The following is a 16144-nucleotide window of genomic DNA, read 5'->3' as shown; positions in this document are numbered from 1 at the left end:
GATGTTTCTCTCTCATCGATGTTTCTAACTCTCTATCCCTCTCCCTTCCTCTCTGTAAAAAATCAATAAAGTATATTTTTTTAAAAAAATTCACCAGTGAATTCTGATTCTCTTCGATTTTTCTCAGCTCTACCATTTTTTAAAATATATATTTTATTGATTTTTACAGAGAGGAAGGGAGAGGGATAGAGAGTTAGAAACATCAATGAGAGAGACACATCGATCAGCTGTCTGCTGCACACCCCCCACTGGAGATGTGCCCGCAACCAAGGTACATGCCCTTGACCAGAATCGAACCTGGGACCCCTCAGTCCGCAGGCCGACGCTCTATCCACTGAGCCAAACTGGTCAGGGCAGCTCTACCATTTTTAACTTACTTCTTTTTCCATTCTCTTTTATAGAACCATATTCAAAAGCTGCCCTTGACACCTTCCACTTCTCCTTCCCTATAGTATATACCAGGGGTCCTCAAACTACGGCCCGCAGAAAACATTTATCCGGCCCACCGGGTGTTTTTGCCGCCGCTGTGTGCATAGGAATTTGTTCATAGTTTTTTTTAAACTATAGTCCGGCCCTCCAACGGTCTGAGGGACAGTGAACTGGCCCCCTGTTTAAAAGTTTGAGGACCCCTGGTATATACTAATGTAGCATTTCCAAAGCATAGTCCATGAGGTGCTAATCTTTGATGATGTTCCAAAAAAGCAGGCTTGGACACTGCATATAAGAGCCTCCTCTGGAAGATTATTTCCTCAGTTAATTTAAACACACACACACACACACACACACACACACACACACACACACACACCCTTAATATGCTATGGGATACCTTCCTACTTCATCAACACAGAGTATTATGAGGGGCTTAAGAATAGCAGGGATTTCTTAGAATAAGTATTTTTAAATTGTTACTACTGCTTTTTGTTGAGTTAGGCACATAAAAACACAAAAATCTTTAAAAACAAAAATCTACCACAAAATATTGAGCAGTGAGCGTTACAACGTCCCCCAAATAGTTTATCATTTTGTCTTTAACAGAACCAGGTACAGTCCCTGCCCTCCTGGAACTTTCAGTCAAATTGATGAGGTATATAGTAATTAAAAAGTCACACAATAAATATTAAACTGGAACTGCAGTGAGTGCCAAAAAGTATACCGTGTTGTAATAGCAAATAATAGGAAATCGAGTTTGTCAGGGAAAGCTTCCCTTAAGAAGTGGTAATTGGTGGACTGAGATCTAAGGATAAGACTGTGTTACCTCAGTGAAAGGAGACTAAAGGGCATTTTAGGCAGAGCCAGGAATAATTTGTACAAAGGCCCTGAAGCAAGAGAAAGAATGTCAGCGACAGAAGCCTGGTACAGCTGGGGCACTGAGATTGAAAGAGGGTATACTAAGAGATGAAGTTAAAAAGGTAAAGATATTGGGACCAGTTCAGCTTGGCCTTTACCTTAAGAATAGCGCGATGCTATCATTTTAAAAATTCAATTTAATGATTTGATTTTTGGAAAAGATAATACACTCACAAAGTTCCAAAAGAAGACAATAAATTATAGAGATAAACAATTAAAAGTCTTATTCCTATTTCTGTACCCCTCCCACCTATGCTTCCCTACCCTGTCCTAGTTAATCACAGTTTCTTATACATTCTCCAGAGCTGTAGAAGGGTTTTGAGCAGATTTGTTTTTTAAAATAACGATTGTGGCTACAGTGTGGAGGACAGACTGATAAGGAGCAAAGATGGAAGCATAGAAGAGTAAGAAGTGTTGAAGGAGTCTAGAAGAGAGAGGTGAGGTGGCTCTGACTAAAGTGATGAGCCAAGAGAGGGGGAGCCCCTGGCAGATGTGAGAAGGATTTGGAAGATAAAATGAACAAGAGTCAGAGATTAGTTGGAAGTGCGTGGGGGCACGTGGCATGTTGGGTGAAGAACAGAATGATTTCAAGAATAAACAGATAGCTTCCTGGTTTCTGGTTCCCATAAGTGGATGAAAGGTAAGGCTATTCACTGAGATTAGAATGGTGGAAGAGAAACAGGTAGGGGACTCTGAATTCCACTTTCAAGATAATGTGTGTTTGAAATATTTTTAAGGTGCTCAAGGGGAGAATCCAGTAGGCAGCTGGATTTATGGATTTGGAGTATTGGGCTAGAGGTCTGTGCTCTAGAGAGAAGCCACTAAACCTCTGGATATAAATTTGGTAACTTAGCAGTTCAGAGTGAAGAGAAGAGGGCTTAGAATCGGGCCTTGAGAAATTCTAACATTCAAGGACAGAGGAAAGAAACATGGGCCTGAAAAGGAGACAGAGAAGAATGCCAGAGAGGTAGAAAAATATTGGGAGAGCAGTGCCATGGGAACTAACAGAAAAAGTACTTCAAGAACAATGGAGTGGTCAGTAGTGTTAAATTCTCCTGTGTCTTTAAGATGATCCTATTTTTTAAAAATTCTATTGGGTTTAGAAATATGAAATGGTGTGTGTTTTTGTTTTGTTTTATGTGTGTGTGTGGTTTTATTTTGTGGGTGTTTTTTTGGGTGGTTTTGTTGGTTTTTTTGCAAACTGAGTAGAAAGTTTTTCTTCTGTAATATTCAGGAGAAAAGCCCAAGTGAAGTTGATTGAATGCTGAGTAAGCAATAAGGAAATGGAGAATCCAAATCGTGATAAATCTTTTAAGAAATGTGATTATGAAGGAAAGGAATAAGACATGGTGGTACTTGAGATAAATAAGAGTTGTGATTTGTTTAAATAGAAAAGATTTGAGCTTATTTGAAAGTTGAATGGGAATCTCAAGGGACCCAAATAGCCAAAACAAATTGGAAAAAGAAGCAAGTTAGGACTCACACTTTCTGGTATCAAAACATATTATAAAGCAACACTAATCAAACAGTTGATACTGGCATAAAGACATACCTACAGACCAGTAGATTAAAATAGAGAGAGCCCATAATAAACCCTCACACATATGGCCAAATAATCTTCCACAAGAGTATCAAGACCACTCAATGGGTAAAGGAGAGTCTCTTCAACAAGTGGTGCTGGAAAAACTGAATACCCACATGAAAAAGAAAAAAAGATTGGCTTTTATCTCATGCTATACACAAAAATTAACTCAAAATGGATTAAAGACCTTAATTTAGACTCCAAACTACAAAACTCCTTGAAGAAACAATAGGGAAAAGTTTCATGATATTGGATTTGACAATTTCTTAGATATGACACCAAAAGCATAGATCACAAAAGCAAAAGTAGACAAATGGGATTCCATCAAACTTTAAAACTTTTGTGTATCAAAGGACAAAATCAACAGAGTGAAAATGCAACCTACAGAGTGGAAGAAAATATTTACAAATCACATATCTGACAAAGGATTAATAGCCAGAATATATTTTTAAAGGTCCTATTAACAACAAAAACCAAAATATACCCCAATTAAAATATGTGCAACAAACTTTAATAGACATTTCAATGGCCAACAAGCATATGAAAAAAAATGCTCAACATCACTAATCAATAGAGAAATGCAAATCAAAACAAGATATCACCTTACATCCATTAGTATAGCTACTATATAAAACACACACACACACACACACACACACACACACACACAACAAAAACAAGTGTTAGGATGGGAAAAAAGTGGAACCCTTGTGCACTGTTGATGGAACAATAAAATGATGTGACCTCTATGCAAAACAGTATGGAAGCCTGCAAAAAATTAAAAACAGAGCTATCATCTAATTCGGCAACCCCACTTATGAGTATACTAGAGGCCTGGTGCATGGAAATTCATGCACTTGGAGGGGTCCCTCAGCCACGCCTGTGCCCTCAGCCTGGCCTGTGCCTCAGGGGATGTCCGAATGTCAGCTTAGGCCCGTTCCCCATGGAATTATTAACTTAATTCTTATAATAAACCCATGAGTTAGATATTTTATCTTCATTTTATAATCACTCTGGCATGAATAGGTGAAGTAACTTCCCCAAAGTCACACAGTTAATAAAGCCAAAAGTAATACCAAGAAGAAATAATTTGCACTTTCCACAAGAGAAGTGACCATCATGTGGGGTCCTGAGAAGGCCAGAGGCAATGGGGTCCAAAGTTTAGACCAGAATTTCCCACAGTTTCTCAGTCCATAGCACCCTTTGCGTCTCAGTAATTTTATGGTGCCTTTTGGCCAAAAGAAATACCTGCCATGCCATTTAATAAACAAATTCAAACAACTTAATCATTATGTCCCAACAACTTACTAGCCATTTGAGAGCATAACAACAGAAACTGAAAAATAATATTTGATTTAATTCCAAAATAACCACAACTACATATTAATAAGTTGCATGCATTAATGAAGTTGGGCACTATACAACTTCTCCAACTTTGGAATCAGATTGGACAACCTCACCCTTGTTCCTGTTCTAAGTTAATTGTTGAGTGGTACTTGCTTTTTATTACAGAAGCCCTAAAAATCCAGTTTCATAAAGATATGACACCCTTGGAAGGAATGCAGTATCATCTAATGTGAAACTCTGCACTAACTTGGAGCCACTTATCTGTATAGTGCCCAACAGAAGCCTTGTGTTTTCCAAAATTTTTAACTATCCTGCAAGACTCTGGTGAATTCATTGCAATCCTCAGGGTGCCTCAGTGCACAGTTTGAGAACTGTGGGTCTAGATGGAATACTTTACTTTAGGTAGGAGTAGGGATTTTTGCTCTACCATGGCAGGAGGATAGACACAGATATAGTGGAGGTTTATGCTTGGCACACAGTGTAACAGGGATCTCACAATTCAACCTAGGATTCTACTTAGCCCAAGGAGACTACCAAATGATAGGTACTTCACTGCGAGGAGCCACTGTGAATATTTTATATACAACACTATTTTATGAGAAGCACAGTTATAACTGCTTTTCATTTCATAGTTACTTAAGTAGCATATCTGCTAACCTAATAGTAGTTGTTTTTTTAACTTCAGGGTATAAATTACAATTTGGCAAAAGCACTTGCTGTGTTTTTTTTATCAGCTACATTGGCATATACGTATATGTGTAACATAATATTCTCAAATATCAGTAATATAAAGTTGATGAGTTCTCACACCCAATCTTAGATTATTTTAGTTTATATATTTCTAACTGGCTCATTCCAAATTGTGCCTCTAATAGAAAGTTCTAAATTTGAAATAAGTCATGTTTTAAGTTTTTGTGTAAAAATTTTGTATAGGTATTTAAATATAATACATTAAAACTTTTCTCATTAGCCCTGGCCAGTATGGCTCAGTTGGTTGGAGCATTGTCCTGTATACCAAAAGGTTGCAATCTGTCCAGTCAGGGTGCACACCCAGGTTTCAGGTTCAATCCCCAGTTGGGGCACATGTAGGAGACAACTGATTGATGTTTCTCTTTCTCCCTCTAATATAATTTTTTTTTAAAGTCTTCTCATTAGCTAGCTATGAAAGCGATTTTACTTTCCCTTTAAAAAACAGGTGTTTGGTATGTGTTTGTTTCTACTTTGTAAAATATATATCAAAATAAAGGAACTAGATTATTCAGATTTGAACTCATTTAGCTTTCTATGTATTAACTATAACTGAATATATGAGAGAAAGTCATAGTTCTATACTGGTTTCCTTTGGGGTAAAATACCTTGAAGTTTCCAAAACATTAGCAGGCACAAATGCCAAGGGCAGAGGCAGGAAATTATGAGTTCCTTTAAAGAAATACTTTAAAATAAAAACAATTTATAAAAGAGAAGAAAGAACCATTTATGAAAAGAACAGGAAGGAAATTTTGATTGATGACACAAAGACACATAATTATAAAGAAGATTAAAGTTTTCTTTATGTCATAACCATGTTCCAAAACTGGGTTCATTTCTGTATTTTTAAGAGTAATCAATCAATGCATGAATAGATTATCATAGATCATCAAACTTTGGATTGAGGTAGTCACGATACAATGTGAACTCTATTTTTACTTGAAAGACATGAATTTTTTGCCTAAAAAAGAAAAATTATCAGGACATGATATTAAATCTCCTAGCTGAACATGAAGATTACTAGGTACAGTGCTATGTGTGTACAAACACACAGACATACATTCTTTTAGTGTAAATTTTTGTGGGTGTGATGAGCATGGACATATACCAGAGTTCCTTCAGGAAGAATGGAAGCTGGGAACATAGCTGACTGACAAAGGCCACACTTTCCCCAGGTACTACTAGCCAATGACTGAATACGGTGGGTACTGGTCAAATAGGAAACTCCTCTAATGAGCAAATTGGGCTCAGGTACTCCCATTTGGCCTGGCTGAAACTTTCTCGGCACCATACTACAGTTTGAGGCTCTTTATAGCCAAGCCTTTCTTCCTTCTCCCTTCGCAGGGTCAGACCAGCATTATAGCTCTCCCCACCCACTCGTTCCCTTCCCCTTTACTTTCATATCTCCCCTCTAGGTCCCTTCCATTCCATCTTGGCATCTGTTTCTCAGAAGCACTCTGGGCATGTTTTAAAATATTTCAACTAAATGTCCAAAAAGTTTTTTTTCAACTAAAGAAATACATATATAAATTGCTAAAATGTCAAAGAATACTTGAAATTAAAACAGCCGTGTACTGTCTTATTTCAGCACAACCTCTCATACCACTCTCTAATGTACCATTTTCAACTCTTAGTAATTTCTTCTGATTCTACTGCCACATTTCTAAATATGTTGGGTCACTTAGAACTGCATTCAGGTGCATATAACAGAAACCTAAAAAAATTATTACTTAACAGAATGGGAGCTTGTTTTTCCTAAGAGGACAAGAAATCTGGAGTTAGGCAGTCCATGGCTGATAAGACATCTCCACGCTATCTATCATCAGGTTCCAGGCACCTACTGTCCATTCCCTTCTCCTTTATCAAGTAGCTTTTCATCAACATTACTCCAGCAATTATCCCCTTTCCTGCATCGAATTTTCCCCCACTGGACCACTCCCATTATCAAACCAACAGAAATAGGTGTTATTTCTCCCAGCTAAATAAGAAAATAAACATCTTTTGACCCCACCTTTCCTTCCCTATTTCTTTATTTCCTTTATAACATAACCCTTTCTTATGTTGTAAACCTAATTTCTTTCCTCCCATTAGCTCTTAAATGCGTTCCAATCAGGCTTCTGCCCACACCATCTACCAAAACTGCTCATATCCAGGTCACTGATGACCTATGTTACTCTATCCCAAGCATGTCAAACTTGCAGCTGGCAGGGCATGTGGCCCACTGGCTGCGAGTTTGACATGCTTGCTCCATCCAATGGTCAATCTCAGACATCTTGTTACTGGTACCTTACATGCCAGTTATACCTGATTTTCTTCTTGGAACTTAATTTCATGGACACCATACTGACTTCAGTGTGGTCTACCTCTTAGGCTAGTCCTTCTTATCTCCTTTCTCCATCTCTCCAATCCCCAAATGCTGGAGGACCCCAGGGATCAGCCCTTCAGCCCCTCCCTAGGTGATCTTCAGCAACCTCTTGGCTTTAATACCATCTGTGGGGTTTCCTCAAAAAGTTCTCTCTCTAGCTCAGACCTTTCTCTGAACTACAGATTCCTATAACCAACTGTCTATTTGATTTCTCCACCTGAATATCTAATGGGCATTTCAAACATTGATGTCCAAAACTGAGCTCCTGATGTTTCCTCAAACTTGTTCTCAATCTTCCCTTTACAGTGAACGGTAACTCTATTGCTCAGAAATTTCTTCTATACCCCACATTTGATCCATCAACAAATTCTGATGGCTCAAAACTTAAATTATACTCAGAATTTGGCCACTTCTCACTACTTAACCATTCCCGTAAGTCAAAACCACCATTATGACTCACCTGAACTACGGAAACAGCCTTTTAACTTATCTCCAATTTGATCTTCGTTCCCTTCAATCTGTTTCCATCACAATACCCAGATCGATCCAATTAAAAAATCAGGAAAAAAAAGTAAATCAGATCAAGTTCCTCCTCCACTCAAAAATCTTCAAGGGTTTCCCATCACACTTGGAGTTAAGGAAAGACCTTTCAGGAGCCTACAAGGCCTTATGTAACTAGTGTCTCATTTTCTCTAGTCTCAATTCCTATACTCTTCTCCATCGTGGTATAAATTTAACAGTGTCTTAATGCTGAAACTTTTATTACCTAAGAATAGTTTGTTAAATGATTTTAGAAATTCAGAGCAGGAAATTATTCAACATTTTCTCATAATGAAATCATTCTGGGAGACTGAAAAACAATGAGAAATGTATTTGATAGCGAGTAAAATTAAACTCTGAATTACATCTCACACTTTCATTGCATTTTAAACTAGGAATAGGAATAGTCTGGAAAAGCAACTTCAAAAGGCAATTTTCATTCAGAACATATTGATTTATAAACTTATGAGTTTGTAAGTGGAAAGAATTATTTTTAAAATGATACAATTTATGTGTAACTGGATCAACAACATGAACTAAGTTCTGGTAATGATGACAACCTATAAAATCTCATTGTTCAACAGAGGGAAAATCCAAGCACTGACTGCATCTTCTGAAATCCTTTACGTTGTTGCAGTTGCCTTGCTGATTTCTAAACAATTTGACTTTTTGTAGAAATAAGGATCCCTTGAGAAGACGACAACAAGATAAATTCCATAAATCCTAAATTTGCCATGGAGGGCAAGGATGAAAAAATATTTACCTGATGCACAAAAGAGGGATCCTAAGAGAGCTTATGGTAATGATTTATTTTGCAACTAAGAAAGGCTTAAGGGAATCCTTTTAAACATTTAGCTTGCACACCGAATTTTTAATTTACTGTAATATGAGAGATCTTTAGGAAAAGACATATAGACATATTTTTAGAAGATCTAGCTAACAGTCCTATCTAGAATCTAAGGAAGCGATAGATTATGTTAAGAGGTCTCTCAAAGGCCCTAAAGATGTGGGGACTAACACAGACTTGTGGGCAGGGTGGAGGTAAAGTTACCTTGCTAAAATATATCACATCAAGAGTATGCTGGTTGTAAAAGATCTATTTTAGGAATATCTTATCAATCATAAAAATAAAGCACAAAATATAAAAAAGGTAAGTTCCGCCTTGGTCCAATGGCTCAGTTGGTTAGATTGTCTTCCCATACACCAAAAGGTTGGGAGTTCGATTCCTGGTCAGGGCACATAGCTAGGTTGTGGGTTAATCCCTGGTGGGGGCAAATACAGGAGGCAACCAATTGCCGATCACTGTTTCTCAGATCTATGTTTCCCTCTCGCCGCCTCTCTCTCTAAAATCAATAAACATACTCCCATGAGGATTTTTTAAAAAGTAGACTCACTGCTATAACAGCATAAGAAAAGAGTACTTCAAGTGGCTGTAACTTACAAAAGCAATTTTGTATATATTTATCATGCACATTCCTTTTCTGAGTTGAATTAATTCACAAGTGAAGGACATTCCTCTCCATGCTCCCCCACACAGACATACACACAAACTTGCTTATTAAATTAAAATGCAATAAAACCTATTTTAAAAGGATTGCCTATTGGGATGCTCCACTGCATATTTTAAGATACCTGACATGTTCCAACTTACCCTGTGCAACGGTAAGGGTGGAGGCCATGAGACACACCTCATACTATAGGTGGTAGGCATGCCCTCCAGTCAAGCAATTTTATGCTTGCTTTTAAGGTGAGTAATGGCATTGAGAAGTACAATTTGAGTTGTACTAACTTTAAAACTTTCTGGAGCATATTTTATATTCAAGTTTTAAAGTCTGATTAAAACTTTTATGAAAACAAATCATGAATTTTTAAATAATCCCATTCTTTTGAATAGTATCCTAAATGGAAATTAAGAAGTATTATGGTTCTAAAAATATTAATTCAGCCTTATTAAACAGTCTCTGGAAAGTAATAATTTATTACAGTTGAGGAGGAAACTAAATAGTTACCTTCATGAGTAAAGTTGACGAGTTTAAAAAAAAAAATGAGGAAAAATTAGAGTCCACTAAAATGATAGTCTACATTTGAGTAGTAGATTAAGATTATGTTCCTAATTACTACAAATTCAATGTTGTAGATTTATAGATAGAGCCATGAACTTCAGATAACAGTAGACTTAAAGTAAGTCAAATTGTAAACAAATAAGAATTTAAATTGATACAGGATATTCAATTCCATAAAAGTTATAATTATTAGAACTGATGTACCTTCAATTATATGTATAAGTAGAATATGACTAATGATTTTTTTATCATAAGCAAGTAAAATTTTTCTAAGCAAATAGTATTTTTAAGCCAATCAGCAAGGCTGAGGCATTTGTCCATTATTTTATGATCAATGAACACTAATTATTATGATGAAGTCCTAAATCTAGGCTTATTCAACATGTAACTCCTTATCTAGGTCTTAATAGTGGTGTCCAATAAAAATTTCTTTGGTGAAAATGTACTGTATAGACATTGTCTACTGAACACTTAAAATGTGGGTAGTTCAACTGAGGAACTGAATTTTTAATTTAATTTAAATTTATATTTAAATAGCCAGAGGTGACTCGTGGCTACCATATTAAACAGGATGGCTTAGAAGCTTCAAAAAAAAAAAAAAAAAAAAAAAAAAGCAAATGTCTTATTATGTTAGGTCAACTCTAGTCTATTGATTTCCATAAGCATGGCATTCACAAATGTTTACAGAGTGGTATGCCAAAACACCTTTTGTCCTATAGTTCTATCTTCATTCAAAATTATGATTAAATTTATACCAGTAAATATTTAATACAATAGTCAGACAATTCCAAACAATAAATACCACTGAAAAGATTTTTAGTAGTGCCCATAGTGTGTCAGTACAACTACACTGATTAATGAGGTAGCCTGGTGGCCTGTGTCAATCTGTCTCATGTTAGTTCTAGAATGACTAGAATTCAAACTATGAAATATCCACTCCTAAAAAGTTTTTGTCCATTACCTATCATAACACAAGAATACCAATTGCTGCATAGTTTTCAGCTCCATTGGTTAAACACTGCAAATGCACGTCAAACCATTTTACCTGACAGACATATTTGTTCTTCCATTTGCTCAGCACACACTGACTGTTTTGCATCAGCTCCTGAAGGAAACAGAAGAAGAGAGTGCAGCTGGCTATACACATTTTCATTATCAGTTAAAGTGCCTCTGATTTGCAAAAAGAAAGAAAGAAAGAAAAGAAAGAAGAGAAGAGAAGAGAAGAGAAGAGAAGAGAAGAGAAGAGAAGAGAAGAGAAGAGAAGAGAAGAGAAGAGAAGAGAAGAGAAGAGAAGAGAAAAGAAAAGAAAAGAAAAGAAAAGAAAAGAAAAGAAAAGAAAAGAAAAGAAAAGAAAAGGAAAAAGAAAAAGAGATCAGCATGCCACACAAAGATGCAACTGTTTTGAAACTCCTCACTGGACAAAAGCAAAGCTCTCATCACCAGGAGAGCCGATCCTTTATGAAAATTAAAGCTGTTGAAAGATGTTTTAAAACAGATTTGTTTGTTGCCATTTTTGAAACTTTTGGAAAGGTACCTCCAACTCCTTGAGTGAGTCTCGAAGTTTTTCTGGGCGTCTGTTTTTGAGAGTCCACGGATAATCTCGTGCTGGCAAATAAAACATATACTACAGTTAGTTAAACATGACTTAAGGAAACGCTACTAAGCAGTGTGCCTAAGGAAGATTAAAATAAAACACCTCCTTAATTGAGAGGAAGTGGGCTTCATTTCCATCATCGAATGACAGCCTTTTGAAAGGCTTTATCATAAGAACAGAACTTTTACCACAAAACAATCTTCCTGATCATAATTTTATGATGACAACCAACAAGGCTCAGAGAATGCCTGGGAAAGTTTCCCAGGCCTGTGAACCTAGTAATTAAAGGTAAATGACCCCCTCTTTAACAAAAAATAACGTTTTCTTTTATAACATTAAATGTTCAATCCAAAAAAATTCCAAATTCTCAAACCTGAAAATTCCTAATGAGTAAATGAATACAGTGAGAAAAGAAGTAAAATACAAAAACAAAATATACACAGAAAGATGAATTTTAAATTAAGCATCACATACTAAGATTAAGGAAAAAATGGAGACAAAACCAAGTTTTAACAAATTAGGCACTAATAATGAATGCTCTGTTTAAAGTAAAACAATCCTCTTTAAAATCTACACCACAATTCAATATTAATAAAGCTTTGCTGTGTTTTAAATACATTTAATTAAAAGATAAAATTATTTAGTAGAGTCTAAATGTTAGCCTAAGTCAAACTAAAAATAAGTTTTGTTTAAAAAATTAACAAAATGTTAAATTGATAATATCTATTTCATCATAGGAATAAATTAATCTTTGAATTCTCCTACATAATAATTTTAAATAAGAGTTCTATATATGTGTGTATGTATGTGAATATACATATAATATGTAGTATATAGATATTAAAATTTTACAGTAGAATTGCTATGTGTCTTATTTTAGCAAGTTTATTTTTAAAAGATAATTTATGATGTATAGAGCATCTGTGCAAATTTTAAAACCTGTTACAGCTCCTAATAGAGTATTTTTAAAAATTAAATGTCAACTTGACCATTTAAAACAAGAGAACAAGTAGGATTTTCAGAGCCATCTATATTCCAAACAAAATGTAGATTATATTTAAGCCATTAAAACCAGACTATATTGTAGAGATATTACATTAACACATTTAAATATTTTAGAACGGAAAACTAGAGAGAATAAAATGTTAATATTGGTCATTACGAATCTTATTTTCTTAAAATAGGTAAAACAATGATTTAGGCATAGGACAAATAATAAAATGTTCTCAGAATTTAAGCACGATACATTTAAGTATATTAACTAATATAAATATTCATTAAGAAAGTTTATGTTTATATAAACATATAAAAACTGGATAGAGATTTCAATGGTCTAAATTAGAAATTCCTAACAAATACAATTCTTACTCATTTGGTTCTATGGCTAAAGAATGAGAATTTATAATTATAAGAAATTTAGAAGGAATATAACATTTCCTATTTGTACAGAAAGCTTAAAATATTTGTTAAACTGAATCTTCAGGGATATTAAAATTCCAGTTTTATAATTATTCCATAAAATATATAAAGAAAGCTTACATTCTGCCAGTTTCTGCTTTGCTTCTAAGTTACCATGCTCTGTCGCTGATACTGTTGTGGAAGAGTTGGAAAGAAGAAGAAAAAAAGTAGAAATTATTTTTTAACACTTTGTATTTTTATATGCACATATATAATGTATTATCACACACCTTGTTGAGATTAATAAATTATGCTCAACTTTTTAAAAGGCAGTTGAAAAAATGCCATAATATAAATGCTTTCATTTCATAGAGGTATTTCCTAAATTTGCAGTGAAAAGGCTTATGTACCACAACAGGTGGGCCAATATCCTGAGCCTGCAATCTCATCAGATATGGAAGGGAACTGCAACCGAGCCCAGAACAGAAGCTGTTTCAGTCTGTCATCAGAACCATGAAGTCAGCCTATTAACGCCAAGCTAAGCACAGAAGAAGCCCACACAAACCCACTTCAACAGAGACCAAAACAGGAAGTAACTCTAGCTAGAAAGACCTTTTGGCCCAACAAAAACTTCTGGGATTAAAAGGATTAATCAGATAAAGAAAATTGATCATTCACACAGAAATGCCTATTTCAGATACCAGGTGAGGACCCGGCAGGCCAGCACAGTGGAGCCATGCATTAACAATGCCCTCTACTGGGACACTGATAAATAAACGAGACTAGGCTGTCCAGTTATCAGTCTGATCAGCAGTAAAATGAAAATTTTCATGTTCTTCTATAGAATTTTCTCAATATTGCTTTATTTTATATAGAACAGATATCAACCTCGACATGTTTCTAAAGAACTGAAGTGACTTTTCTTAATTCTATAATCTATTAATGGTATTACATAGTTTAGGATATTTTGTTTATAAGAATTAGTTGAGTAGAGCAGATACTTTACCTGGTTGATCTTTCTTGTCATAATACTGGTATATCCCAATATCTCTATCTACAGAAAGGAAGAAATAACATTAGATTATGGTAAAAAATTCTGGAGAATAAGAAGCCAATCAGACTATATGGCAGGGTGGGAGTGAGTATAGGCAGGGAGGAGGACAAAAGCGGTCTCTTTACCTTACTAGAAATAAAGTAGTCAACCAAAGGACTTGTATGCATGCATATAAGCATAACCAATGGACATAAGACACTGGGGGATAGGGGTGGCTAGGGGACTGTCTAGGGCGGGGGGGGGGGGGGAGGAATGGACACATATGTAATACCCTTTGTATTACTTTAAGCAATAAAAAAAATAAAAATAAAAGAATCTAGACATGGGTTCAGGTATTACAGGGATACTGGAAAGTTTACCAATGTAATTAGAAAAGATTTACACAAGACTAAAATGGCATGAGGAAAAGAGGAGTAAGGAACTGCAATGAAGGAAGACCACCTTTTCTCTGTCACACTCCCTCTGACATTTTCCACAGGGTGCTACCCCAAGGGAACTGCCACTAAGTAATGCCAAATGAAATCAGTGGATGGAAGAAAATGCCCTGACTCTTGGATTCTGAGCTGTGCTTCCTTTTCTCTTATTTAACTCAAGTCTGGGAGGGTGATTAGTGGTGAAGCTGTAAAAAAGAAAGAGAGGATTAGAGTAAGGTGTGGATAAATTATCTGAAGCTGTTTAGACTTAAAGAAAAACCTTCCAAACCCATTCAAAGTCGGATGTTCTGCGGAGGCTACAAAAGCAAAGCTAGGTTTTCCTAAATGCTGAGAGTGATTTAATCAAGGAATTCTGTTCTTACAATTTAATTACAGAAGAACAAAACAACTGTGTCCATTTTCTTACTATCTATGAATAGTGAAATATTGTTCTTTGAAGTAACATTTGTTTCCTCCCATGCAAAATAATTCTAGCTACTAACACAAGGACATAACTATTTCCAAAGAAGTGGAAGGGAAGCAGTACAGGCTGCCCCCTAGTGACTGATTGCTCCAATCTTTCTCAAATTGAGTGATGGAACTTCAAAAAAAATATTGCAGCTATATATTTATATAGTTTTCAAAATAGCCAATCATGTATACTTACTGAAGCTGTATTTTATTTGTTATGCTATTAATTTTAAATAGTTTTAAAGAATGCAATTCATTTCTACTAGGCTGAAAATATCTAATAAGGCATTATTGGGAAAGGTCATGGGTAGGGATCCTAAGGTATTAGTAATGTTTTATTTCTTTCTTTTTTCCCTATTGCTTATGGATTGGTTTTTAACAAATATGTGCCCTGACTGGGAATTGAATCGGTGACCTCCTGGTGCATGGGACGATGCTTAACCAACTGAGCCACACCGGCAGGACTGTAACTATTCTTTAAAAAGAAGTGTGATATATATATTCAATAACCTATAGAAAAATTTTTGTCTTGCAGATATTAATTTTCAGTGATTAATGCCTTAACACATATACATTTCTGAAATTTTAAATCTTAATGGAAATGTACTTTGATATTTTGACATTCTCCAGAAAATGTTCATAAAGCAAAACATGTTATTAGTTATCATATTTGTTATTATTAATAAAGCCACCAGAATTGTACTCTGGTTGGAATCTTTTTATATATATACATTTTTATTGATTTTTTTTTTAGAAAGAGAAGAAGGGAAGAGAGAAAGAGAGAGAAACATTGATGTGAGAGCCAAACATCTATTGGCTGCTTCCTACACACCACTTATAGGATCAAGCCCACACCCCGGGCGTGGGCCCTGACCAGGAATTGAACTAGCAACCTTCGGTGCACAAGACAACACCCAACCAACTGAGCCATAGCAGCAAGGGCTCTAGCTGGAATCTTAAATTGAAGTATTTTCTTCTCTGATCATAATTGCCTACTTTTTTCATCTCTCTTGATCCCTTACTTCCATATAGCTAGCTTTTATGCTTCTTTGAAATCAATCGCTTAATCCCTTCATTTTCTCCTGGTCCATCAGGCCTTTCAATCTACAAACTCACTTTCTTAGTCTAGAAATATTTCTTTGATAATTTCCTCCTCTCCTTTTTGTTGCTTTTCATGGAGTTAGTAATAGTTGAATTTAGAGTTCCTAGGTCGAATAGCT

At 35.5% G+C, this 16144-nt stretch overlaps 1 protein-coding gene across 3 annotated transcripts in view; it reads right to left on the bottom strand.

Annotated features, from left to right (window-relative positions):
* Positions 1-16144, bottom strand: part of LOC118668947 (WD repeat containing planar cell polarity effector) — a 244340-nt gene that overhangs the window by 161721 nt on the left and 66475 nt on the right. For 2 of the 3 annotated variants that reach the window (XM_036334387.1, XM_036334388.1), the window contains exons 3-6: positions 13993-14040; positions 13128-13178; positions 11529-11599; positions 11040-11099 (exon numbers count right to left, since the gene is read on the bottom strand). In XM_036334387.1, the coding sequence (XP_036190280.1) occupies positions 11040-11099; positions 11529-11599; positions 13128-13178; positions 13993-14040 (230 nt within the window). The remainder of the gene's footprint in view (positions 1-11039; positions 11100-11528; positions 11600-13127; positions 13179-13992; positions 14041-16144) is intronic. The other variant, XM_036334385.1, reaches the window with a different exon arrangement.

This window comes from Myotis myotis, unplaced genomic scaffold (assembly GCF_014108235.1).
Source record: "Myotis myotis isolate mMyoMyo1 unplaced genomic scaffold, mMyoMyo1.p scaffold_m19_p_14, whole genome shotgun sequence".
In the NCBI taxonomy this organism is placed as follows: Eukaryota; Metazoa; Chordata; class Mammalia; order Chiroptera; family Vespertilionidae; genus Myotis; species Myotis myotis.
The sequence above is the reverse complement of the archived record's forward strand: the minus strand, read 5'-3'. Positions and strand labels throughout refer to the sequence as shown.